The sequence below is a fragment of the Prionailurus bengalensis genome, chromosome E4, assembly GCF_016509475.1.
Source record: "Prionailurus bengalensis isolate Pbe53 chromosome E4, Fcat_Pben_1.1_paternal_pri, whole genome shotgun sequence".
NCBI lineage: Eukaryota > Metazoa > Chordata > Mammalia > Carnivora > Felidae > Prionailurus > Prionailurus bengalensis.
In genome coordinates this window covers 36,428,360-36,455,738 of record NC_057360.1, presented here as the reverse complement: position 1 = coordinate 36,455,738, position 27,379 = coordinate 36,428,360, and the positions used below count along the sequence as shown (strand labels likewise).

General features: G+C 33.8%; 1 protein-coding gene across 2 annotated transcripts in view; it reads left to right on the top strand.

Moving 5' to 3' along the window:
- DENND1B (DENN domain containing 1B) overlaps positions 1–27,379 on the top strand; it is a 261,965-nt gene that overhangs the window by 153,696 nt on the left and 80,890 nt on the right. For both annotated transcript variants that reach the window (XM_043567911.1, XM_043567912.1), the window contains 4 exons: positions 1,298–1,398; positions 8,563–8,608; positions 13,428–13,529; positions 25,540–25,665. In XM_043567911.1, the coding sequence (XP_043423846.1) occupies positions 1,298–1,398; positions 8,563–8,608; positions 13,428–13,529; positions 25,540–25,665 (375 nt within the window). The remainder of the gene's footprint in view (positions 1–1,297; positions 1,399–8,562; positions 8,609–13,427; positions 13,530–25,539; positions 25,666–27,379) is intronic.

Genomic DNA, 27,379 nt, shown 5'->3' with positions numbered 1-27,379 from the left:
AAAAATACATATGATGAAGAGGGATATATTTTAATCAAAATTTTTATGTTTTTGGTTCAGATTAGATTTCTTTAAATTTTTTTTTAAGTGGGACAATTTTGCACTTAAATATAGACACATGTCTCTATTAAGATTGAATTGTTTTAATACATTTATCCTTCTAAATTAATTTGATTACTGCGTATAAATTTTAATTTATTTGTATAATAAAACAGGAATAATGGTTAGAGAAAGTCTTTGGTTCATTTTCAGATGGTAGTATTTTTAAATCCCGATTTTCAAGTTGAACCAAATGATTTAATTAGTAAGCTTGAAATGCTGACTTGAGCAAAACTTTAAAATGAAGAATGCTGACTTAATTATTGTTTTAAACATTAAAAAAGGATCAGCACTTACAGAAATGTAATTTAAAATGGAAAACAAAAAGTCCCATAGAAAGAATTCTGATGAGGGTCAGTAGGAGGGAGGGAAGATAAAGTGATATCCTTTTGTTAGGCATTTAAAAATATTTAATTAACTGCTTGCCCAAACAAAACAATTAGAATGGCAATTACCTTTAAAATAGCATCGATGTATTTGCAGCTGTTGTGATATAAGGCTAGGAAACAAAATGTTAATCTGAAATGAACAGTTTAAATATGGAATTATGATATACTTGGCTTCCTGTAGCACAGCTGTCAAGCTCGGGCAGCTCGCTGGTCAATAGTGACATTCTGTGTGTCAGTGAACAGCGTCTCTTGATACCATAACCCGCAGTTCACACATTACTGAAGCTCCAACTGTCGAGCATTCAGGTCCCCTGGTATTAGCGGAGCTTCCAGACTCTCCTGACTGGCTCATGTTTCATTCTTTGGCAATTTGCCCTAATGATATCCCTCAGGAGCTTTCAGCCTCCCTTCCTTTCCATATTTAATCGTGGTATATTAATCCGGGCGAGGCACGAAGAGTGCTGCACACGTTGTAATTTCCTACAATTTCTCCTAAGCTGCTCACCCAGTTTTTCAGTCTTACTTTTATTTATGTTCTAAGCTTTGACCCCAAATGCTATCTTTTCAGGTAGTTATCACTGTCTCCGTAAGATGCCCAGGAAGCTGCTTGTGCTGAAAGTATTCTTCAGAGGGGCTTTGGCAACATCAGATCGGTTTTTGTTCTGGCAGATTTGGTACAGACAATGTGATTTAGGTCACTAAATAAATTGTTTTATGTTTGTCATTCATCTTGCATGACTTGAGCATGTCTTTTTGTTTGGAGGATCGGCGTCTACTTACCGTTGTTATTATCCTTTTGCAAATTTTAGTTAACTGCCTGTCTCCATGGATCAGTTGCCCTGCTATACCCAATGTACTGGCAGCACATATACATCCCAGTGCTTCCGCCGCACCTGCTGGACTACTGCTGGTAAGATGACTTTTGCCAGACTCCTTTAAATCCAGGCTGTATGATTAGAAAAAAATCCGTTTATTTGTAGATTAGCGAAGGTTGGTGTATGTATAGACCAACGAAATCCCTGAAACTTGGCCTCGAGATCAGTAACCAAATTAAAAGCTGCTTTTATGAGGGCAGAGTAGTTCTGTTCAAAGCTGGCCAAAAAAAAAAAAAATGTGTGTTTGGCAAACATAAAGTTCTTTAGATTTTGTGAGTTACTTCTGCAGTCGTGTAGATAATTGCATAAAAAGAAGCGAATACAGCCTTAGTTGTGGTTAAGAAAACCGTACAGAAGTTATAGTATCAGTCCAAGAACTCCATATCCCAGGTGTCAGAATTTGTCTTCAGAGCCTGTCAGAAACCATATTGCCTCTGTCGGGGCACACTTTCATTACCTTTACCTCAGGACACACTTTGCTTCACCCCTGTTCCCTCAGTAGCACACTGAATACCAAATACCAGCAAATGGGTTGCCTCTAATTCAGGGATTCCCTGAGTTTCTGGTTTAAATCAAAGTCTCGACCCTAAGCCACCGTGGAAAAAAGCAATGTTGAAAAGTGTTGGGACTAATTTTGAAATGCTTCCTGGCATTAGAAATAACTCCCGATGATCTCACCCAATGTGAATTCAACAACACCCCTGGAACTCTTCTGTTCTCTTCCTCTGGAAGAGTGTGTATATTCTCAGGCTGGACAAGGGTTAGACTCTGAAACAGCAGTCTTGGGATCTTCTTCTGGACTGTAGGATAAAATGTTCTCTTCGTGCATAATCATCTTCTGCAGGCATAGCTTACTTCTAAAGAATTCAGTTTTGTTTCCTCTAAACCATGCATGTGCACATACACACTTAGAAGGAAATAATTTTGACTATAATAAATTTGTTTATATTATTAAAAACAAAGCTCTTTCAGAAGCAAAGTATTTAAGTTTTTTGTTTCATGGAAAGCAGTTCACCTAAAGTATTCAAGGATTAGAGAGAGCCATTTAAATTCATACCTAGAGGTTTTCTGTTCCATTTTTATGACTAGCTCTCTTCAGATCAAGTGATTGTAATGATACCACATATATTTGGCCCCATATTGATGATACTAACATATTGTGTGTTTCCACAGCATGGTAATAGTATTGATAATGCTTTGAAGTAAGTTCCCAATGATCTACCGCTGCCATTCAGTCCTTTGAGTACTGGAAAGGAGAAAGTTTGGCAGGAGACTGTAGTTTAATTAAATTGTGGAGTGTCACACACACAAGTCTGAGAGTTAAGCTAGATCTATAAATAGGTTTTTAGGTATTCATTTTAGAGTGTTTTTCTGTGATCAACATAACTAGTATATATTAGCAGCCTTGAAGGCAGAAATGGCACTTGATTCACATTGACAATGCCATAGGTCTTGGCACATGGTGTTCAGTAATTGAAATTTATTCGTTTCATATAATTTTTACAAAAGTATTGGAAAACATATTGATTTTTATTTATTATTATTATTGTTATTGTTATTATTATTTTAAAGTTTATTTATCTTGAGGGAAAGTGAGAGAACACGTGTGTGTACCCGTGAGCAGGGGGAAGGGCAGAGAGAGAGAGGGAGGCAGTGAATCCCAAGCAGACTCAGTGCTGTCAGCACACAGCCCACGTGGGGCTCTATCTCATGAACTGTGAGATTGTGACCTGAGTCAAAACCAAGAGTTGGACACTTAGCCAACTGAGCCACCCAAATGCCCCAATACATGATTTTTAAAAATACATGTCAAGTTAGTGGTTCAAGAACTAACATTTCTAACGATGAAACTTAGAATTATATTTTACCATATATAATGTTAAGCTATTTGCGTTTTTCTATTAAAGTGTTCTGACCTCTGGGGTGCCTGATGGCTCAGTTGGTTGAGTGTCTGACTTTGGCTCAGGTCATGATCTCATGGTTCCTGTGTTTGTGTCCCATGTTTGGCTGTGTGCTGACAGCTCAGAGCCTGGAGCCTGCTTTGGATTCTGTGTTTCCCTCTTTCTCTGCCCCTTCCCTTCTTGCACTCTGTCTCTCTCTCTCTCTCTCAAAAACAAATTTTTTTTTAAGATTTAAAAAAATGTTCTGACCTCTTAGGAGGTAACTTGCCTTTGAGTTCAGTTGTCTGTAATGACTATACATTTAAGACTTTCTAAAATACTGCTATTTAGAAGCTATTCTGTGGTGTAGTTAGTTCTGTGCTATTCTTCCCAGAGATGTCTTCCCGATACTTTCTAACCCTGCATGAAGGTCTTCTGCTGCTTCCACTATGATGAAGGAAGCTGGGTCCCTGGAATTTTCTTACTAGTTTCTAACCTTGAAATAGCCTTTAGGATAAGTTCTAACAGCCTCCATGCCAGACAGTTCCCTGTTCCAGAGAGTACAGCAGTTATTGATAATCAAGGAGTTATCTGAAACTTCCTAAGCGTTAAGGTCACAATGATAGGCTCAGCTTCTATCATAGAAACTGAGTGTTGTGATTTCTTTTTCTTCTCTTCTCTTTTCTTTTGTCTTTTCTTTTTTTCTTTTTTTCTTTCTTTCTTTCTTTCTTTCTTTCTTTCTTTCTTTCTTTCTTTCTTTCTTTCTTTCAAATAGCTGCCTAAGACTCTAGCTCTCTTCTGTCAAAAAATTTTATGGACTAAACTATTTCTTGGGGAATATGGTTTTCTTCCCCTTACATCTTTGCAAATGATCTAGAATCATGCTGATTTGTATGCAAAAAGGGAGAAAAATATTAGAGATTATCCCTCCAATCTCATGGTTTTTGAATAAAGACATTTTTATATTTCACTTCAAAAATAGCACCAGGAAGATTTGATGGAATAGATGTATATTTGCCACTTCTTTAAGGTGATTGGAACTTTCTGAATCCCGAGATAACCCTTTCTCCTGGAAGTCTTTTTGTTTTCCCACCTGGTATCTCTGGTGTTGACAGACTGTGGAGAGCCATAATGCCATCTTGTGACCATGCAGGTTTATAGCATGTTGGTCTACTGATGGAGCCTTGCTAACCTGTTTGTTCATTCCTTCATTTATCCATCCATTTGTACATCAAATATATAGAGAACACCTGTTTGCCTAGCAGTGCGTAGAGTAAGGTAATGAGTAAAACTTCATTTCTGCCCTTGCAGTATCCACACGGAGGAAAAACTTCACCCATATGTGTATGGAGCACATACACACATGCACATGCACACACAAGAGGAACACAGAGTAATACTGTAGTACTGTAAGGCTTACATCAGAGGCATGTAAAAGAAACATGGTTTGGGGCACCTGAGTAACTCAGTTGGTTAAGCATCTGACTCTTGATTTCAGCTCAGGTCATGATCTCACAATTTGTGGGTTTGAGCCTCGCACTGGGCTCTATGCTGGTAGTGCAGAGCCTACTTGGGATTTTCTCTCTCTTCCTCTCTCTCTGCTCCTCCCCCGCTTGCACACACTCTCTCTTTCTCTCAAAGTAAATAAATAAAATGAAAAAAGAAACATAGATGAGGAGACACCTAGGAAGAAATGGCCCACACTGCTTGGTAGGGTAGGGAAGGAGACTGGGAGGAAATGACACCATCTACGTTTTTTCTGTTAATCTGTCAGTATAAGGGGAAAATGGGAGTTTCTATTGAACAGGTATAAGATTTCACTTATACAAGATGGTTAAGTTGTAGAGATCTGCTGCACAACATTGTGCCTAGAGTTAACAATGCTGTATTACAGAATTAAAAATTTCTTAAGGGTGCAGATCTCATGGTATGTATTCTTACTATGGGAGATAGAGACAGAACTTTAATGTGGCAAGTTCATGATGTTGCCACACACTCTTAACCGTTCTGAGTCCTTAAACACCTAGGAGGTAGTATGACCCTAGTATTAGTAAAATTATAATCATTCATTATTTGTTCAAGAGTGGCTGAGTCACCTTTTTATTTTGGGAACCTATCTGACTCTTCTTTCCATGAAAGAGAATTGTTTCTTAAAAAATAAATGGAAAATCATGGTGTTTGGACTACCTAAGTTAATAGGCGGCTATTACAGTCTACCCATGGGTGGTCTCTGTAAGAAAACCAAAAAAGAAACAAAAAACGGTTAGAGGGTGATTACTTTTGACTAAAGATTAATTGCTACCCAACAGAAGAAGCATTCCTAATAGAGCCTTCTGTATGCTATCTTTGCAAAATGACTTCGTTGACAGAAAGATGTAGGACAGTTTTGCATGTGGATGATAAAACATCAGTGTCGCCAAGGATCTCTTCCTGAGTTATTAACACCCAAATCTAATTAGGAGATTTCAGCTAAGGGTTGCAGAATTACTTTTCATGAGATTTGGCTGATTAAATCTTAGGATGCACACAATCCAGTTTTCGTGAGAAAGAAACTATTCAGTAGAATGTGTATTTTATAAAACATAAAATCTGTCTATAAAATATGTTCTATAAAATCTATATGCAAAACATCATAATCATTTTAATAAATTATGCTCTAGATTAATAATTTTTACAGTTTTGACATCTCTATGTTTTTGATTTTGTTAGGTATTAGTGAGATAAAAACACCTAGAGGTACCCAGTAATCTCACAGAAAAAGCTAGAAGTTACTTTATTACTAAGTTCTACATAGGAACCCTTTATTGAATTTTTATTCCAGCTTAATAATTGCTAAACATTTATTTTTTATATTTTAAGAAATAACTAACTTTCAAGAAATTTAAAAAATGTTACCTTAGATGTATTTCATAGGACTTCAATAGGTTAGCTGCTACTTTGGGCTCTGATTTTTTTTTGTTTACTTATTTATTTTTAACATTTATTTATTTTTGAGACAGAGAGAGACAGAGCATGAACAGGGGAGGGGCAGAGAGAGAGGGAGACACAGAATCTGAAACAGGCTCGAGGCTCTGAGCTGTCAGCACAGTGGGCTCTGATTTTTTGAAATCTGATCCACTCAAGTGTTCCTCTAACAACTAAAATGGAAATAATAATTGTTAATTTTAGGAGGCTTACATATTTTTTGATTAACACTCATTATATTATTATTATTTTTCCCACCAAAAGAGAGCATGTGCTCATGTGTGTGCATAAGAGGGAGGGGCAGAGGGAGTGGAAGAGAGAGAATCCCAAGCAGGCTCCAAGCCCAACATGGAGCCCGACTCATCCTTGGTCTCAGGACCGTGAGATCATGACTTGAGCTGAAATCAAGAGTCAGATGCTTAACTGACTGAGCCACCCAGGTGCCCCAACACTCATTATATTAAAATGTACTTAGAAATTTGAGATACCACAGACTTACTATGTTGTAAATTTTGTGGGTAGGATAACCTAACCTGGGGTAAATTGGAAGTTTGCACAGTAACTTGAATAATTTTCTACTATTTTGTATGTGGGGACAACTTGACATATTTAAGATCTTGGGATTTGCCTATCCTGTTTTGTGAAAATGTTCTGAACCCAGTGTGGGAGCCCAGAACAGTTAGTGACATATATTTTATGTCTTCTGTGGAGTCCCAGAAGGGATTCCAGAGATGAGAACTTGAGCTAGGGAAGTAATCAGCCTTCCTTTATTTAAGCAAAAGTGGAACAGTCCACATTTTTCCTCCTGTTTCCTTTTGAAGGCAGAAAATCTGTTAGGTCTTAAGGATATCAAGGCCTGTAAATAGTTCTTAACTTTCAGTCAAATGATCCAAAATATCAGATCAATTCCAGATGGTCTGTTATATTATATATATATATATATATATATATATATATATATATATATATGGAGGAACAAAGCTACAAAAGAAAATTAGATTCTAGTACAATAAGAAGTAATGAACAGGATAATGAGGAGTCAAATAAAAACTTTAACCATCCTTATTTTTTTTGTGAGTTCTGGATATATGTTAGTGGTTAGCCAGCTTCAAATAAATCTGGAGCTGTTTGAGGTTCGTTTGAAAAACTGGGTCTGTCGAGGTGCCTGTTAGCTTTATCTATTACTGGTCCTCAGTAGCAAAGTGGATACACAGGAATTGGGACTGATAGTGAAAGTGATGTTTGGAAAATTATGAAAATTCTTTTAAAAAGGCTGTTTTCATTAACATAGAAAATGTTTGCCTTAAATATAACACAAAGATGTCTATAAAAAGAAATGTCAAAGATTGTTTTAGCTATTTATTTGCATATCTTCTATCACCTTTGTAGACATCTGTCCATTCTCACGTTTTCTTGTTAAATAATATTTTGATTTTGAAATGTCAAGTTGGATAATTCCCTTCGTGTATTTCATGAGAAATGTTTTTGAAGTTACTAAGTAAGCCCGATTTTATGTCACAAAGATTATTTAATGTCTGTATGCTCTGCTGGAGTATAAGATCTGCAAAGGAATCTATTCTATTTATATCACTTATTATTGTACCTAGACCCTAGCCCAGGTCCTACTGGTATGCTCCAGATTTTATCTGTAGAATTAATTAATTCAGTATCATGCTTAAACATATTTGAATATTTTTTAATTCATTAAAATTACTTTATTAATAAAAGCAAAAGTGAGATAAATAGGAATGTACGACATTTAAATGAAAGACAAGGTACATGAGCAGAAAGATAGTATGGAAAGAGAATGATAACAGTAGAGGAAGAACTTCTAGTTTCCAAACAGTGCCTGGCACATAGTAGGTCTTAATAAATATTTGGTAACTGATTCAAAAAATTTTGGTGGTGTAGTAGGTATGAAGCAATGATGATTTTTTAAGAGAATCGTAGAAATAAAAATCTAATTGAATATAAAAGGTATATAAAAGAAATGTGAAAAAATTTGCTAATTATTTAGGATATGTTTTATATGAAATATATGGAAGATTTAACTCAGGACTATGACTTAGGCTCTAATATTCTTCCTAACTAAAAAAGCTTTTTTAGGTGTTACTACTCTTTATTTAATTGTAAATTCTTTTGTGAGTTTTATGCCAAGCAACCTCAATTTGAATATATTAATGACCTCTCAGATTAAATTTGACTTTTATATATTGAATAATTTTAATTATCTGTAGTGGGCTCTATTAGAACTGCACATTTAATTAATTTAATTTTTTAAACCTTCTGAATTACTTATATTGTTTCTGTGTTAATGAACTTCATGAATATATACATTATATATTTCCAATTTAGTGCTCCGATGCCATACCTGATTGGAATACACTCCAGCCTCATAGAGGTAAGTATCTTTCAGACATGAGATACATGTGTGATAAATTAATAAATATAAATAACAGTTAAAACAGTTGTATTTTGAAAGAGAATCAATTGAATAGTACAAAGTAATGATAAGTTTCATATTTAGGGTATACTTACATGATCATTTTCAGAAATCCTGTATTGGAATAATTTCATTTTAGTTAGTATACTGAATGACCATTTTCAATGGCATGAAACCCATGAAAATATGGTAAATTTGGTCAAGATCATATGGTAAATTTTAAGTACTAAAAACTTAGTCCTTGATGAACCACTTTCTATATGGCACTTGGGATCTTTTATATGTTTCTTTTTCACACCTTATTTTGAAGGTCAGAATTTATGTAGTTATGATTCATAAAGGGAAAATGTTTTTATTTTTCAGACTCCATTTTGATACATTTTGTCAGTGTGCTTTTTCAAAATGTGGTTGGAATACACTAATCATGAAGTTTTAAATTAAAATATAGACTTAAAATATTTTTTAGTTTTCAGTCCTGTTGGGGGTTTAGAATGCAGTAAGTTTTTTGCAATGTTATCACTTCATTCCAAAATGACTTTTGTGACTTATCATCACTACAGTGAAAAATGTTGAACTTTAAAGACCTTGAACTTGGAATCAGTGAGATTTCAAGGGAAGACTTCTTAGAAAATTAGAAAAAAATAAACAAAAGATTTGGATCTGAACAAAAGACTTGGGTCAATTGCATGGCATTATTATGCTATCTGATTTTCAGTTTTATACATATATATATATATACATATATATATATGTATATATATATATATATATATAGTGTGTGTGTGTGTGTGTGTGTGTGTGTATTGTACTTTAAGCTAGTTTCTAATCAACAATCTAAATAAGTTAGATTTGGTTTTCTTATTAGTTGTTGTCACTGTATACACCATCAATCCTCACTCTGCTGATCAAGGAAGATCCACCACTTATATAGGAGTGGTGAGGATCATGTCTGAAGAAATCATGTTCGGATGGTAGTCATGAATTATAGAATTCTGCATGTACTCTGGTTCTGGTCACTTTCTCCTTTTGCAAAATGCGAGGGAAACATTTTTATTTGTTTAATCATTAATGATATTGGATATATTTTAACGAACTTCTTTAGTAGACTTGTTTTAAGTTTGAAGTCTAAGTTGAATAACATTATGAGCCTTTATGTTTGTTAATTTTTAGACAACTTGTTTTACATGCCAAGGTACTTTCAGTGAAAGGTCACATTGTGTATGAATAAGTATTTAATCTGTTATCTGATTGTAGAATATATAACTGGTATTTTCTTCATCAGTATTTTGACTGTAAAAAATCTAACCGCAGTTGGTTGGTATGGTTTCAAAGAAGTCATCATATCTGATTTTGATATTAATGCACATGTCTCTTCTTATTTAATGTATCTAATAGAATACATAATTTTTGTAGTATGTTTACTTGTACAGATGAAAACTATTTAAAGTTGTTTATTGTACCTGGTGATGTTCTGTATTTTTTTACATAATGGTTCTATACCAACTTTTAAAACTAATGATTCAGCTTTTCCAAAATATTATAGAAATGGGTACATGTTTTAAAAATTCAGTCATATTTAATTGCATATTTATTAGACACGTATAGAGAAAATCATTATTTTTTTAAAGGAGCAAATTTAAGAATTTTTTACTTCTTACAGTATTGTCTTGGAGAAACAGTCCATTCTAATTTTAAATTGAGTCAGCACTAAATGAGAAGGTTTACAGCCATGATTAGATTGGTTAACATCTCTGTACCTTTTATACTCTGGACTTACTGAACTGTCTTTTTAGTCAATTGTATTTAGTTTATTGGGTTTAATAGTCAATGAGAAGGGGTAATAGGAACTTCAAGAATGTCTTTAAACCAGTTGGGTACCATTTAGTAACTTTCTCCTTAATCTATTACAAGATACACATCCTGCCATTCCGTTCTTATTATGTCATTATCAGGCAGATATTTTTAAGCAAAATTTGATCTTTCTTATTTTATATTAATGGCATTATAGTTCAAATGTGGATATATCTACTTACAAATTTTATGTGAGACTGAACTGAGTAATTTTTTACATTTTGTTTGGTTGCAATTACAATGAATTTTTTTTTTAGGAAGAATCAACATATTCCCTATTCTCTCTCTTTGTCAAGACAGTTTTGACATACGTTTTAGAAAGACTTCTAAACATAATTGTTCAAAGATGTGAAACTAATATCCTTTAAATCTTTCTTTTAATTATTTTTATGTAGTCATGACTGTAAGATGGCTGGAAATCTCTTTTTTAAAATGTAAATTTGCTTCCAAAATAAAGGATAAGGACATTTTGTTCTCCCTGAAAATTAGACTTTAGGGTTGAACTCAAAGGTCTGTAAATGATGGAGGAGCAAGTCAGTAGAGGCTCCAAGTGTGAGCATTGCATTATGTGTTTTAATATACACAAAAGATTCTAAATAAAATGTTGGCTCCATTTTGCAGGAACATGTGATTGCTGACACTGGGTCATTTCCTTGCATTATTGTACATGATACGATAGTCACATTTGTAGTCACATTGCATGGAAGGCTTATATAGAGAGGATGTGAGAGAAAGACTTAACCAACCTTAATACCTTACTCTTGTCCTTAATAACACTTTCAGTCTCTGTCCTAATATTATTTTCTTATTTTTGAAGAAAAAGTCAAATTTTCCTTTTTCTCTTTCCCGAGCCAAGCAAGCTTACGAACATTATGAGATATAATAATCTGAGACAGAGAAAATGTTATCATTTTATATGCTGTATGAATTTTTATTCCTATTTAGAAAATAGTTAAAGCCTGACTTGGAAGGAAACAAAGATAAAAAAGTGACATTAATCCAAATAAAAAAAATTTAATTACATACTATTTTTCCCTCTTTGCTAATGTAGAATTGTTCTCATTTTAGTGCATCTCAGTGTATTGATTTATTGAAATTAATACATTTTCCATTCTTATTGAATGGTCCCTTGGACAGAATTTAATATTCAGCTATTATCAGACATTTTTAAACAAAGGGCAAGTTGGAAAAAAGTATACATTTCATGTTAATACTAATTTTCTTTATTCAGAATTTAACATTAGTGTCATAGCAAAACATTTAGGTGTCACATAACCATTACTCCAGACTATTTAGAGAAACTCATTTCATCCTTTAACAAATGCACTAGGTTTCTGGATTGACTTTATAGTTTCTGTTAAAGGGAACAACTTAGAATTGAAGGTGAAAATCAAAATTATGACATACTTTTTCCACCGAACACCATTGATATAAATGTATTATTGGTTATAAAATAGGCTATTTTTGTAGTTATGCTGTAGTTAATTTATAAATAACTACATATTTATGTATGTGAGCCTTTTTTACATTTATGTATACATATGGAAAGGAAAAGAAATGAGTTTATTTACAAATGTTTTGGTGAGAGTGTCACTATTGTAGGTGGTTCTCTGTTAATTTCCAAGAAACAGCCATCCTCTGACTCTTATTTTGGAATAATTACAATGTCTTTTACAAGATAGATTTTTGCTATCATATATCCCCCTGAGAATCCATATTCTACACAGACATTATTGCTTTCTTAACACATACAAATTCCCTACTCTAGACTACCATTTCCCTAGCAAATTTAACATTCTACCTACTATGCAGAGGTTTGAAGTTCTAAATGCATCAGAGAAATTTCATTCTTGAATAACTTAAAACAAAAAAAAAATTGGGTTGGCCAATTTAAAATGTAAGGTATTTAATAATTCTCAAAAATAGCTCTTATTCTATAATGTCATTTAAAAAATACTACACTGAAATTAATTGACTTATCTCTAGTTGACCTATACAATTATGGAATTCTGAGGTGATATATTTCATTAATGAGCACCTAATTTTTTTTGCATCAAAAAATAATGCTATATTTGCTATCATTTAAATAAGGCGAATAGAATTATATGATTTGTTTAGGTATACATAGTAGTCGAAATAGGGAAAATAAACCTTAAGTATTTCCTTTCTTTAAGGATGAAAAATTTGATGAAATTCTAATTTACTGTCATTAGTCCACATATTGAGATACTTTGACCATTTAACTAAGCTGTCAAACAGATAAGACAAGTCAAATAATCTGATAGGCTATTAAATTTCATCTTTTATATTAAATTCATGTATAAATAATGCAACAATTCCTTATTACCGCTCTCTTTATCATTTTTCTTATTCAACTTACAGTCCTTATAAACAGCTTATACTGAATTGGTATGGAAGTACAGAGAAAATGTTTATTAATTTAAAATTTAGTTTACAGTAGTCATGATTTTTGGCTTATGTTAGCCCCATAATGTGATTTTTGCTAAAAATAGGTGTAGAACTGGCCACAAGTTCCTGTATCATTGGACAGAAATTCAGTTGATAAGTTTTTAAAGGATGTAAGTTTTTCTGGTTTAATATAGCCATTCCGATTTTGTGAGTTTTTGTTATAATATCTCTTTGGTAGTTAAATTACATTTAATATCTCCAAACTAAATCAATGTGTTTAGATGACCAAACATTCTGTTCTAAGGATTTTTTTATCCAATCTTTTTGAACGGTTGTAGACAAACTTACTTTCTTATAAGGCAAAGTTTTTTATATGTTCTTATAATATAGGATTTTCTTTTTTTATCCCCCAAGGCTAATTGTCATCAAGATAATTTTCTCTACATTTCTAAGTTCATTATAGTTTTGGAAGGAAAATATACTAAGATGTTTATTTGTACTTGTGTTTTTTAAACAGAGAGTGAAAAATAAATCATTGGAGGATGTGGTTATGTTAAATGTTGACACAAACACTTTAGAATCACCATTTAATGACTTGAACAACCTACCAAGTGATGTGGTAAGTCTGAAGGTTATTTTGTGGTAAACACATTATCTGTCTATCTATCTATCTATCTATCTATCTATCTATCTACTTTCTCCTGGACCCTTGAATTACAAAGAGTTATTTTTCCCAGGTTTTTTTTTATCTGAAATAAAAGGACTGAGTATGTGCATGGGTGTGAGAGGAATCAGTGTAGATTCTATATTTAATATTTTTACCTTTTGGCAGTTGAGGAGATGTTGAATGAAACATCATATTCCTATTGTAAAAGTAGGATCATAATTAAAAGCTAGATGCATTCATTAGGCAGAGTTTCTTTAAACGTAAGTCTCTTCATCTCATCTTAATCATTATATTACAAAGTAGGCATTTCTGTCTGCCTAGTGGCATGTCTTGCAAAAGAATGAGAGAGTTTTTGAAGGCAAGAAGAAGAAGGGGGCCAATTATCGGCTTTTGCTTCCCTGCCACCTGCCAGTGCTTTTCCTTTTAATTAATGATCTGATGGCACTGGTCAATATAATAAGAAATGCTTGTACAGTTGGGGTCAGAAAATTCTGGCTTTGATCTCCCTCAACTTTCTGAAACATTTATTTGTTTTCTCTAAATTATTTCAGTTTTATTTTAATCTTTTCTATCCTGCTGAGGGCCGCAAGAATGAAAACCTACACTGTTTGTCATTTGCTTTGGCAGAGCAAAGACTGCTTACTTAGAATTCTATTTGTAAATTAAACTGCAAACCCAGTTTGTCATAAAAGACATCTGATCCTTTTGAAATGACGAAAACTGTCTTTTGTCTGTAAAGGCTGATAAATTAAGTGCCAGTTCTCTTCTGCTCTTTGATCTTGCAGAGGGTTTGTGTGTGTGTGCATGTGTGTGTCTGCAGCTTATAATAGGATATACTCTGTATTTCATGTTAAATAGTCTCCAAAAGTGCATTTTTGGCCTGCATATTCCTTAGAACAGGGCAAAATGCAGGCTAGTGCTGTTTCTGTATATATTTTAATGGCTATTTAAAAATATCTTTATAACATAGTTCTAAGTTAAAAATAACTCTCCTTTTAAAAAAAATCCAGTTTTTTCAGGAATATTAAAATCCATAAATAAAAAAACCTTCATCATATATTTTTCTGCAGTATTGCAAGTACTTTGAAATCATTACTAGGGAGTTTGAAAAAGTAATTTAAAAATTTCAAACAAAAAATACAGTAATACTAGCTTTGATTGTTTTTATGGCTAGTGATAGGAAAAATGTGATTTTAAAGTTAAAATCAGATTATCTATGCCCATAAATAACCTAAAATACTTGCTGACCTTGAAGCAAATTAAATTGAACTACTTTATCTTACTGTAGTAAAATTTATGCTATGTATGAACAAATCCAAACCCAGGCCAGTAAAGAATTATATTATCTTTTTAGCTCATTATAACTAGATTGCCTCATTATAAAAATTTTGCAGAAGCTGCTAGAAATGATTAGAGTTATTCATTTAGAAATCCATCAAAGAATTCTTCATTGGATAGAAAACTAATTATGATATAAAGCCCCAACTTTTATAAATATTTTCTTTATGTGCAATGCATTTCCACTGTTAATTCCCTAAGTAGAAAGGATTGTTTATAAAAAAAAAAGAAGAAGAAAAAGAAAAAGAAAAATGAGAAAGAAATCAGCTTTTTTTGTGTCATAAAAATTGTTATAGTCAGTTTCAGTGGTAGCTAATTTCATCTCTTTGAGAAAAGCAATTTTTAATAGTAATTTTTTTTGGTGGGTGGTTCTTTTTTAATTGAGAAGTGCTACTTTCCCAGTAGAATTAGTTTGATACCAAGACATTTATTTTAAAATATGACGAAGTTTAACAGTTCCACAAAATATAAAAGCCTAAATATGTGAAATGACAGGAGGGACCATCTCATTGCTCGTTTATAAGGAACAGTTAACTGTACGTAAATGAAGTAAAAAAAAATCTTAAAAAGGAACTCTGCAAAGTGATGTAGATATACCTATACGTATACTTGAGATTAAGGGCCCGAGACTTACAGACAGTTTTGAACAACGAATAAGTGGATACAACTCTGGGGTGGAACCAGGGCCATCTACTGAAAGTATGAGTTATTTTAAAGTTATAGTCATTTTCTACAAATACTTTAGGTGGTTGTTTGTTTAACCCCTCTCTAATAAATTTAGCTCTTTCCATCCATTTTCCAAAAGCTGTCTCTTGTAGTTTTACAGGAAATATGATAAAGTATCACATCATACTTTCTATAATTGTCAGTGTTTTAAATGAGATGTGTTATAGTCACAAATGATCTTACTGAATTTTTTGTGTTGTGATCTGAATTGAGAGAAAATATTCTTGAATCCTGAAAAATACCCTGAAAAAATCCTGGTACTGTTTGGTTATTTAATAAATTAACTCATATTTAAAAGGGGACCTTTTAAAATCATTCACCAAAGCATTTAAATTATACTTACAGGCTAGAGGACTTTTTCTATGCATGTGCACTCTATTATTGTGTCAGCCTGACCAGTGGTCTTGGCTGTTCAAAGGTCAGTGGTCACAGTTGTCCTGAATTACTAGTTCTTTTTTCCTGTGGACCCTCTGCTGTGTTGCATGCTGTAATCTTCTTAATGGCTTCATTCCAATATTCACACATAATATTTTAGATTTATTGACTGTTAGAAATACTACCATGCCAGTAGCAGTTCCGCTACTCTTAAGGTATTTAAAATTGGAAAAATAAATCAGGGCAAAGCTTTCAGGAATCCTTTGTTTTCCTTAAGGGAAGGGAAAAAACTCTCTTCCTGTCTTCTGACAAGAACACTTGTTTTTCGATTTCATCATTTCACTATAGATTTGGATCATTAAAAGAAAAAAAAACACAAACTTTATTGAGAGTGATTTTAACGATATTGATTATTACATGGAATATCTTAAAAGCAGTAGACCCATTAAAATATACTTTTGTAGTTTTCTGTCTGAATACATTGTGATTTTACTTTTAGTGGCTATGTCAACTGTAGATACCTTCAAACATGTAGTTTGAATGTCTTGAAATAAAAAATAAATTTGAGGGCTATGTAATAATCTCAATTGAATTTAGTGTTATCATGCTATGTTTTTAACTGTGGGGAAAATGAAACAGTTGAATTAAATACAACATTTGAAATTTCAAGTGATGAATTCTTTTTAATTTTAGAAAATTTACCATTGAGACTCCTTCATTCCAAATATATACGCAAATTTTGTTTCAATCACGTAATAGTTTGAAATGCTGTATTCTAAGGTATTACTGCTCATTTTAATTTTTATCATCATTAATATTTTTAAAAGTAATTTGGGGAATTCTTAACTATTTCAAAAATAAATAGGACAACTCACTTCTTAGAAAATTAAGCTAATTAGAATTATAATGAGATTTAGGAGGTCTCTTTGTGAAAAAATTAAATTAAAACAATTACAAATTCTTATAGATGAAAGCAGGTTAGAACTAACATCTGAAAAAGTTACATGCACTAAAATACCCATTACTAGGAAGTGAATTTTTATCTTTGTTGCTTTATTGTCTTTAAATAATTTTAACTGATTAGGTTTTAAATACTATACTCTCAGGTCAATATACTTATCCCTATTTTAGGTAAGAAAATGAAGACACAAAGTATACTGTTAACAGTATTTCTACAGCGTTAGTTCATATTATAGGTTCATCCTCTCACACTTAGACCATGGTCCCTTTCATATAAACATTCATCCTCTCAAATACTAGACCGTGGTCCTTTCGTATAAACATGATATACAGCGTAATGAGTAACTGTTCTGGAATTTACTGTAGAATCTTATTCTCTGTTCTAATCTTGCTTATGAAGTATCAGTGTGATCTATTTGATTTAAATCAGGGTTGTTAACACTTTAAAAAACTTATTTTCATCTTATATGGAACACTACTGGAAAATTATTTTTTTATTTTCTATTATGAGAGTATATAGGAAATATACACTTCAGCATTATTGTACAATTCACCGTAGACCCTGGTATGTTACAGGATTGCTACATTTAGTATAAAGCGTATTTAATTACTAAAATTTTGAAAACACTTTATTATAAAATGGAGTCATCTAAAATACTGTGCATCTTATAGTGACGCTTTCAAGTATCACGGGAAGGAATAGGTTAATGGTTTTATTGTGCAATGAAAAGACACAAATTGCTCTGAATCGCCAAAAATCATTAAAAGCCTAAACTTAAGGAAATACCCCAAAACTCCAACTTTAAGAAAACACTTAAGATATCTACATTTGAGTGAGTTAATTTAGGAAAAATTTGGAAAAGAATTGGCTATTTCAGAGAATTTTTAAAATCAGCCTTTTTAAAAAAAAAAATGAAAGTATAGAAACCAATTTAACTCTTGCAACTGTGTGAATAGCTAATAGATATGTTTAATTTGTTGGATATTTCCTCTAACCTAACATGAAGGTTTAATATGTTGAATTGTCATAATATATGTTAAAAAGAAAAGACCCCAGAGAATATTATATTAGTTCCAGGTTTGCCACAGCTCTGCTGTAATTCTTATCATGTTTAACAGTAAATAAATTCCCCAGCAAAATTCTAGAGTGGCAAGGTTAGAAAGATAACCCGATTTCATTCAGGTTCTAGAGTAACTTAGACAACGTTTTTGTTATTGTTGTTGTTGTTGTTTTGTTTTGTTTTTGTTTTTGTTTCTTTTTTTTAGTTTAATAGAGTAGACTTCCAGAGACAAATACTGCTTTCAGTTTCCCCCTGGAGAAATGCAGTCATACTCCCCTCAGTCTTCAGCTGTTAGAATTCAGGCACCTAGATGTGCATTGCCCCCACCACACAGCCTAGTACAGAGCTTTGCAAATAGTAGGCGTTCGGTAAATGATGGGTGAAGGGAACCATAATTGCTTTTCTTTCATCTTTTGTTATAAAAGTTGCTTTTAAAATCCCTGTTTAGAGTTACGCAGAACATTTTACAAGGATATTTTCATCTGACTTTCATAGTAATGAGAAGAAGAAACGTGGGTGTGTGTTTAATATACACTTTTGTGGCTATGAGCGTGAGTCAGTTTGGCTCCCGGGAAAGGGGGACCGTGTGGTGATGGCGGTCACTGTACCTGACTTTGGGTGTCGGTGGAAACTTACTATTCCTTTAAATAATTATTTTCAGAGACGTGATTTTTTTAATACCAAGTTTTTTGTTGGTGTTGTTTGTAAGTAAACTACAGATTTTGCAATTTTTCCTACTGTTTTCTTGGTGTATATTTTTTCAAATCTAAAATGTAAATATGAAAGCAAAACAAAATGAAAAATAAAACTCAAAACCTTAATTAACCACGCTTCTAAATTTGTAAAAGGTCTTTGTTATTTTCTCCCAGCTGAGTAAGAGCATCTGTCCCTCCCACTGCAGTGATCCAGGCTTTAGCAGCTCCCTCCTTATGTCTCTGTACTTTTGCCATTTTAAAGTTGATTTATAGTTTGTTACTCTTAGTGATTTTAAGTGCTCATGAAGTTCCTTGGCTTTCTCATGGGTTTTCATTTCCATCTAAATTACCTAGCCTTTCTCCAAATGTCTTTTTTTTTTCCTGTATCATCTTAATAGCATGCTTCTCTCTCTTCCTACTGCTAATGCGTAAATACATACATCATACATATACATATATATGTATATACACATATGTATGTATTTAAATGTAAAGGCCTTGATTTTGGTTTTAAAAATAATTTCCAATTTGTTTCTAGTTCTTTAAGTTCTTGACTTTTCCGTATACAAGACTTTTCATGTATATGATATTGTGAGTACTGTTACAAAAGCGATTCCGAAATCTTGCTGATATCATAATGACTTGGTGAACTTTTAAATGAATTATGTTCCTGGACCCCATCACAGATCTTCTGATCCTGTTAACTAGAGATATTAATGTATAAGTGTGACAGGTGGCTAATGTATTTATTCATTCATTCAGTTAGTCATTCATTCAGATATTTATCGAGCACCTACCGTATGCCTGTATTATGCTAGGAGCTGAGTGAACAGGAAGACATAATACACGGCTCTCATGGAATTTGCATTCCATTCATCAGAACCCAACCATGTGGCCACACAAAGTCAGGAGGGATGTTGGAAAGTAGCTGGGTCAACGTAGCTAGGTTGAGCTAGCTAGCACCAGTCGAAATTTAGGATTTATCTTACCAAAGAAAGAGACAGTGGCTGTTGGTGGACTGACCATCATCTCCACCATAAGTACACTGAACAAACTGATTTTAGCCTGAGACTTCATTCTTACCAGTCTAAACACTCAGATCAGCTGTTTGTGGTGCAGTCAAGCTCAACATGCCAAAACATCAGTTTCCAGAATTGGCCTCAATGAGGAGTATGAGTAAGCCATGCAAAGTAAGAGGAGGAAGAATAGCATGTACAAAGCATGTGAGGACGAGGTTGGCAAACCCAAGAAATGGAAAGAAGTCTTGTGTAGCTGTAATGAGATGAGCAAAAAAGAGAATGAGGCAAGGTGAGGTTGTGGAGATAGGACGTGTGATCCTAAAAGATCTGTAGTTCTTGTTAAGGACACTTGGACATTATTAGGAATTTATTGGAGACCTTTAGCAGAGGAATAGTGTGATCTGCTTTGACTTCTGAAGATCTCATCTTGGGTTCTGGGGTCCTGAAGATTAATGAAACAGGAAGATCAGTTGAGGGGCCTTTTGCAGTAGTCTAGGTAGAGATGCTAGTTTCTTGAACTTGATAGTGGCAGGGATTTAGAGAAAAGTGGACGGATTTGAAGTCTCCATAAGTGGCCTAACAGGGCTTGGTGATGCATTGCATGTGGGAGATGAGAAAGGGTGAAGTGTTGAGGACGTGCAAGATTCCTTTTTGGGTAACTAGATGGGCGTTGATATTAGAGACACTGGCGTGACATTGGGCTTGATGGGGGGATAAGAGCAGTTTGTCTTACGATTGTCTTACAATTGTCTTACTTACTTACATTGTCTTACTATTATAATGGCCTCTGAAAGGAAAATAGTGCTAGCTGCCCCTTTATTAACTAGGTTTTGAGAGGTAATTTCAGCATACACAGAGACAATGTAATGATACACTCTGCAAGTGTATCCTATGCTTTTCATTTGATCAATGTTAAAAGTGACCATTTTAATCCTTGAGTAGAAGCTTGCTAGAAAATTATATTAAGAAGGTAGGTTTCGTTTTGTTTCTAAAAAAAACAAACCTGCACATTAGAAAGATGAAGGAAGTGTGGGGACTTAATATCTGATTCATATGATAACCATAACATGTTTAAGATGAAGGAAGTGTGGGGATTTAATATCTGATTCATATGATAACCATAACATGTTTTAAGGGAGAATAAAACATTTTATCTTTGTAGCTTTTTTCTAAAGGAGGTAACTACTGGAAGGTCTAACTTTTCTAAATGTGTGTGGATTCTCGAGTGCAGCGTAGTTACATAAAAGGAGGTATTTAAAAACATCAGAGGCACATTTTAGAGCTGTGGAGGTTATCTAAATATTATTTCCAGACATTTGTATTTACCTTCTGTTGTTCTTTACCCTGATGTTTATCTTTGTGATCCTAAAAGGCAAAATTAAAATTTCTAGGTGTAGGGGTTAATTTCTGTTTCCTGAAAGGACACATCTAAAAGTCAAGAGAAAAATCTGTCACTTCTCTCAAAACTCAGCTCCTTTAATATGCTCTCCCTTCCTAACTCCCGGTTGGCATAATTACTTCATTACTCAGACTGTGTGCATGTGTCCTGCACTCTTTTAATTTATACCTGTTTGTTATGTTTACTCATGTAATTCCTTCCTTTTATTCATAGTCACTTTAGTGTTAAGAGGGTAAAAGTGGAGAATTGGTGGTAATATTATTCATGTGGCAGTGAACTCCCACTGTGCCAAACCCAGGTTATAATTCCTCCCGTGGATGGCTGCTTAGAAGTCTGAATTCTCACTGTATGAAAGGAATCTAAACATTTGATAAGAGCAATGAGATGCTGTTTATTCCTGAAGCTCTTTTCACTGCTTAACTTTTTTTTTTTTGGTCTAATATAATACCTAATTAGACTTTCAAAGATAATTTATTTACAGATTGAAGAATGTCATAAGAAAATCAGATGTCAGTTTTGAAGTAGTCTTTAGCCTTTGGAGGCTTGCTTACTCTCTTAAGAATATAAAGGGAAAATAATTGATACTTTTTCCATGTCACATAATGGGATTGTGTGATACTAGCCATGTGACTAAAGTTCTAAATGCTCTCCTGAGGTCAGAGTTCTATATGAGTATAAACTTCAGGATTTTAGGGGGAAAATGTACATTTATTTCCCAACTAAACTTAGAAGCTTGGAAGTTAAAGCAGAAAACGTTGTTTCCCAGACCAAGTATTGAAAAAGTACAGAAGAGACATCACCATTTTTATAGATAAAAACTGCTAAAAGCTACTTAGCACTGCAGAGGGCACTGGTAACTGGTGATAATTTACTCCAGTGATCTAAAGGACAGGGAAACAGCAAGGTTGGCACAGTCATCTCATATTAGAGTCATATCTTTCTGTCTAAAACTGATTTGAAAAAGTATTTCATTTTTACAGGCTATTTTTGAGCATTTATTTGTGCATCCAGAAACCCTTAACTCACCTGCCCTCTTGGTCTCTGAAAAACAGGAACAACCTCAGAGCTACTTACTGATAGACCCCTCTGAGAGCAGGTCAAGAAAAACCTCCTTATGCAGTTTGTAAAGGTTGAAATAGTGTAGAAATAGGCAAAGGAACAATGTAGTCATATTTCTGGCCAGGTAACTAGTCTCATGTGTCTATGAAATTAGATAGTATGCCCATGTAGAATAGCACTTTTCAATAGAAATGTGAGCCACATGCACAATTTTAACTTTTCTGGTAGCCATGTTAAAAAGTAAAAAAAAAAAAAAAAGGAAAAGAAAAAGTGAAATTAATTTTAATGTATTTTATTTAGCCAAATATTCAAAATATTGTTTCATTCTGTAGTCAATATGAAAATTATTAATGGGGTATTTTACATTTGGGGGAATAATAAATCTTCAAAGTTAAGTTTCTATTTTACACTCATAGCAAATCCCAATTTGGACTAGTCACATTTCAAGTGCTTATGTGTCTAAAAGGCTGCTATATTGGACAGAGCATTTCTAGAACAAGTGTTTCTTTTTTCTTTCCTATTTTCTTTTTTTAATGTTTATTTATTTTTGAGACAGAGAGAGACAGAGCATGAACAGGGGAGGGGCAGAGAGAGAGGGAGACACAGAATTGGAAGCAGGCTCCAGGCTCTGAGCCATCAGCCCAGAGCCCAACGCGGGGCTTGAACTCACGGACTGTGAGATCGTGACCTGAGCTGAAGTCGGACACTTAACCGACTGAGCCACCCAGGCGCCCCTCTTTCCTATTTTCTACAGAGCTCCTGAGGGGGCTCAGAAAGTACACTGACTGATTTTGGAGGTGAAGACCGTATAATTATGGTTTGGTTAGGAAGGGCTTGTGGTAATGTGACAGATATTCTAACCAGCTTAAGCACTACTGAAACAGTCAAGGACTTGGGGTCATGAAGGCTAAGTTATGGTTTGACTTGCCTCCGTTCTCTGTAAGCATACATTATGATTGTCCTAAGAATACTGAATTTGTGGAGAACTGAAATGTCAATTTCATGTTTTGTAGAAAAATACACTCTGAGGAATTTTTTTTTGCAAAGATATAAGTAAGGCATGACATGTTAAAATGTTTTTTTTTATTTTTGAAAGCAGAATTTTATTTTTTAAGTATTTATTTATTTATTTATTAATTTTGAGAGAGAGAAAGAGAGTATGCACAGGGGAGGGGCAGAGAGAGAAAGAGAGAGAATCCCAAGCAGGCTCCATGCTGTCAGTGTGGAGCCCAGTGCGTGGCTCGGACCCATGAACAATGAGATCATGACCTGAGATGAAATCAAGAGTTGGACACTTAACCAACTGAGCCACCCAGGCGCCCCTTGAAAGCAAAATTTAAAAACAACCCAACCATTTACTTTTTATAAAACATGGAAAGACATATTCCTTCCATCATAAGCCTTTGGGGGGGGGCAATTATTAAATACACGTATTTGCTAGTCATTCTCATTGGTTTTCTTTAAGGCATTTGAAGCTTAAAAAACTTACTACAAACTTTAGACAAAAGACATTAAGTCATAAGATTTGTTTTTGCATTGTTTAGCTATATTTATTGTTTGACTATGTGGGTTACCTAAAAGTGTGCATTTACTGAGTTTGGATTTTAATAATAAAAACTTCCTGATTTATGCACTTTGTGGGCTAAATGAATTAGGCTCCAAACTTTTATCTGAATCTATGGAGCTTGGATATAAATTGAGAAGATCACAGCTATGGGGAGAAGACCTATCCAGCAAAGGCCTTTCTGCATAGATTATTAACATCATAACTCAATAATTTTTTCAAAACTGTGGTTATAATTGGACCCAATGGGGGTCTCTTTCTTTGATCAGATCACAGTAACTGTGACTTTACACTGGAAAATGTCACTACTGTGAAGGTTTATCACCTGTAGAGCTGGTCTTTCCTCTGATGCTGTGTTCATTTCTCATTAGCATTATTCAAAGTTTAGTTGTTAATTAGGTTGACACTTCAATTACAGTCATCATCTACAGGAGTAGTCAGGGCTGCTTGCATAAAGAAAGAAAAAATACCCTTCCTTGCATGTGTATGTAAAGGGGAAATGACATTATTTTGTTGTCTGTTAGTTTCATAAGGGTAAGAATATGCTCTGTTAAGGGAACAATCCAACCACAATGTGTCCCATCGGTTGTTTTCTTAAGAAAACAAGAGTTTTCACATGATTTCATGTTCCCATGTAAGGCATCGATGAGGAATATATGGGCACCAATATTGTTTATGTGTAGAGAATATAGTTTTCTAGGATGTGTGAAAGGAATTGGTTGAGTCAGATGCACAGGAACATCAAATCACTTCCCCTTAAAAAAATAAGAGTGTACATCAGGATTATGATTACACTTCTAAAATATTCATCTAAGTAAGGGCAGTTCGTAAATAGTATGTATTCTGTAAAATACACAGAACCTGAAATTAAAAGATGCAAATGTATGAACAATCATAACAAATTTAAGTGCCTTGAAAACTTAGCAAACTCCCATGTAATAAATTTTCCTTTGACTTAAAAACATTATTTTAATCCAATGACTGGTTCATAAGGCAATGACATTGGACTCAAACCCAGCATGTTGTGGTGGCAAGAACTGGACAGAACTGGGTTGAAGGCTCAGTTTTGCCATGTATTAGCCACGTATTAACTGTCTAGCGAGGGCAAACTGATTCCCATCTCTGAGTCCCTGTTTCTACTATTCACAAATGATAGTACATGTGCCTTTCTTAGAAGACTGGGAGGATTAGATGAGATGGCAAATAACATTTGCAGAACCTAATTCTCTACCCATGGAGGTTCTCAATAACTTCAATTTCTCTCCCCTCTTTTTGTCTAATAATGGTGGAAACTATTCAACAAATGAGTAGGAAATTACATATGGAAATGAGGCTTCCAAAAATAAAATTAAATGGTGGGTCATCCTGGAGGACATGTAACAAATAACCTTACATGGCAGAAATGAACGATACCCAACCGGCTTCATCTCAAAACAAGTAGACACATGTTGTAATTGCTAAAAATCTGCAGAAAAGTGGCTCACGAGCAGTTTACTGTAAAATAATTAAAGCTTATTTATGTCAAGAGGCCTTGGGAAAAAAAGAGAGCATAAACCAATTTGCATTAGCACGTTACTATCGGCCCCTGCTTTCGTTTCAATTAACAGACCAGCAGGTGCTCTCTGCAGTTAAAAAGATAAGCTATCAGGGAGGAGGATGAGTTTTTGGCTGACCTGCAGACACTGTGGTTTGCCTGCTGATTGGGTTCGTACCTCGCTGTACCAATTTCTGAGGTGTTAATTTAACTGTTCCTCTCTGTCATGCAGGTCTCGGCCCTGAAAAATAAACTGAAGAAGCAGTCTACAGCTACAGGGGATGGAGTAGCTAGGGCCTTTCTTAGGGCACAGGCTGCTTTGTTTGGATCCTACAGAGATGCACTGAGATACAAACCTGTAAGCGTTTTATTTCATCACTATTTTCATTTGCTTTTTTTATGTTTCTTCGGAGTGGGGCAGGAAAAAGAAACATTTTAATATCACACATGAAAAATGCATCATAAAGGTCTTTTAAAATCCAGAATGATGTGCTTTAAGACATTATGTTCTGTCTCCAATTCCTTGACTTTTTGGTTTTAGTTCTTTTAGTAACCTTTAGTTACTATTTCCCACGTCTTGCATAGTATCTTATGTATTGTTTTAAAATTGGAATACTTAACCTCTTAATGAATTGTGTTAATGCGTTTTAATGGAACTACCTGATGTGAGGATTAAGAAATTAACCAGGCAGTTGGGTTTTATAGATCAATGCATGTAGAGGTGACAGTACAACGTGCAAGTTTAAAAATATTAGAACTTGCAAATTTTGCACTATTCGGAAATTTATTGTCTTCCTATTCCATAACACTTTTCTAAGTGGGCTTATCTGTTTAGCATGTGCTAGCTCATTCTGCCATTTCTTTTCTCGTTTTAATACCCTAAAAATGATTACTATGTAGAATTGTAGCCAGCCAAGGTTTCAGATGGTCCAAAAGGTATAAATCAAAATATATTTGTTTCTCTTTCTGAATTACTGGTTAAATATGTGAGTCTGATTTTATGAAAATAATTACACTGCCCTTCCACGACCAGATAAATAAGTTGTAATGGATAAAAAACGTTGAGTTAGTAACAAGTAGTGGACTTGCTATCTAATAGGAATTCAACCGCTAATTAAGTTGTGTAACCTTGACCCATTTCCTTGGTCTTTATAGACTTTGATCTTCTTATTTGGAAAATGAGAATTCTTGTACTTTCCCTGCCTACTTTTCAGAATTGGTGTGCAAACCCTGTTGTAAACTGTGAAACTAAACACATGTGAATGAGTTATATCCCTTCTAAACTGACTTCCCTATTCCCACCCAATGGCTCTTATATCTCCAAGGAGTTATTGGGTTATTAGGAGTTCTTAAATGGATAGGCAGGTCAACGGCTGTCTCTAGAGAAGTACCTATATCTAATTTGCATGCTAATATTTTGGAAATATGTGTATATTTTTTAAAGCATTGTATAAGTCCTAGCACTGAATATGGTATACATGTGGGGGAATCACATGAGGGAGACTTTAAAAATTATTGACAGTTACATGGTCTCATTCTTTAAAAGATTGTACACCCATCATCTGTACTAATAAAAGTTTAAAATCATCTGGTTGCCAATTTTTTTAAAACAGGTTGATTTCGAGTTTACAATACCAACAGGGATATTTAAGTATTACTTTGCTTAAATTTGCCACCTTTAAATAATTATTAATCTTTGTATGTTACATTTTTCTTTTCCTTTTTAAGTTTGTGAAGGACTTCAGATTTGAGGAAAGCAAATTGAAGAGAAAATTTTCTTAAATGATTTAAATTATCAATTGAGCAGACAGGGATACAAGATTTCAATAATGACTTTTCTTTTTTAAATCTTTAAAGCCAGATTCCCAGTATCTGTGGGAAAATATATAATTTCATCATAGAACATCTTTCCTGTTTATTGATCACATCTAATTATAAATTTGTTAAATTATCTACCTTTTTCCTTTTTATATTTGATGTTTTCTTTCTTTTTTAGTGCTAATTCTTTCTGGGAGTCAAAGAACAGTATTTTCCTTCTGTGTGTTTTTACATTTCTTTTGACTCCATCTTGA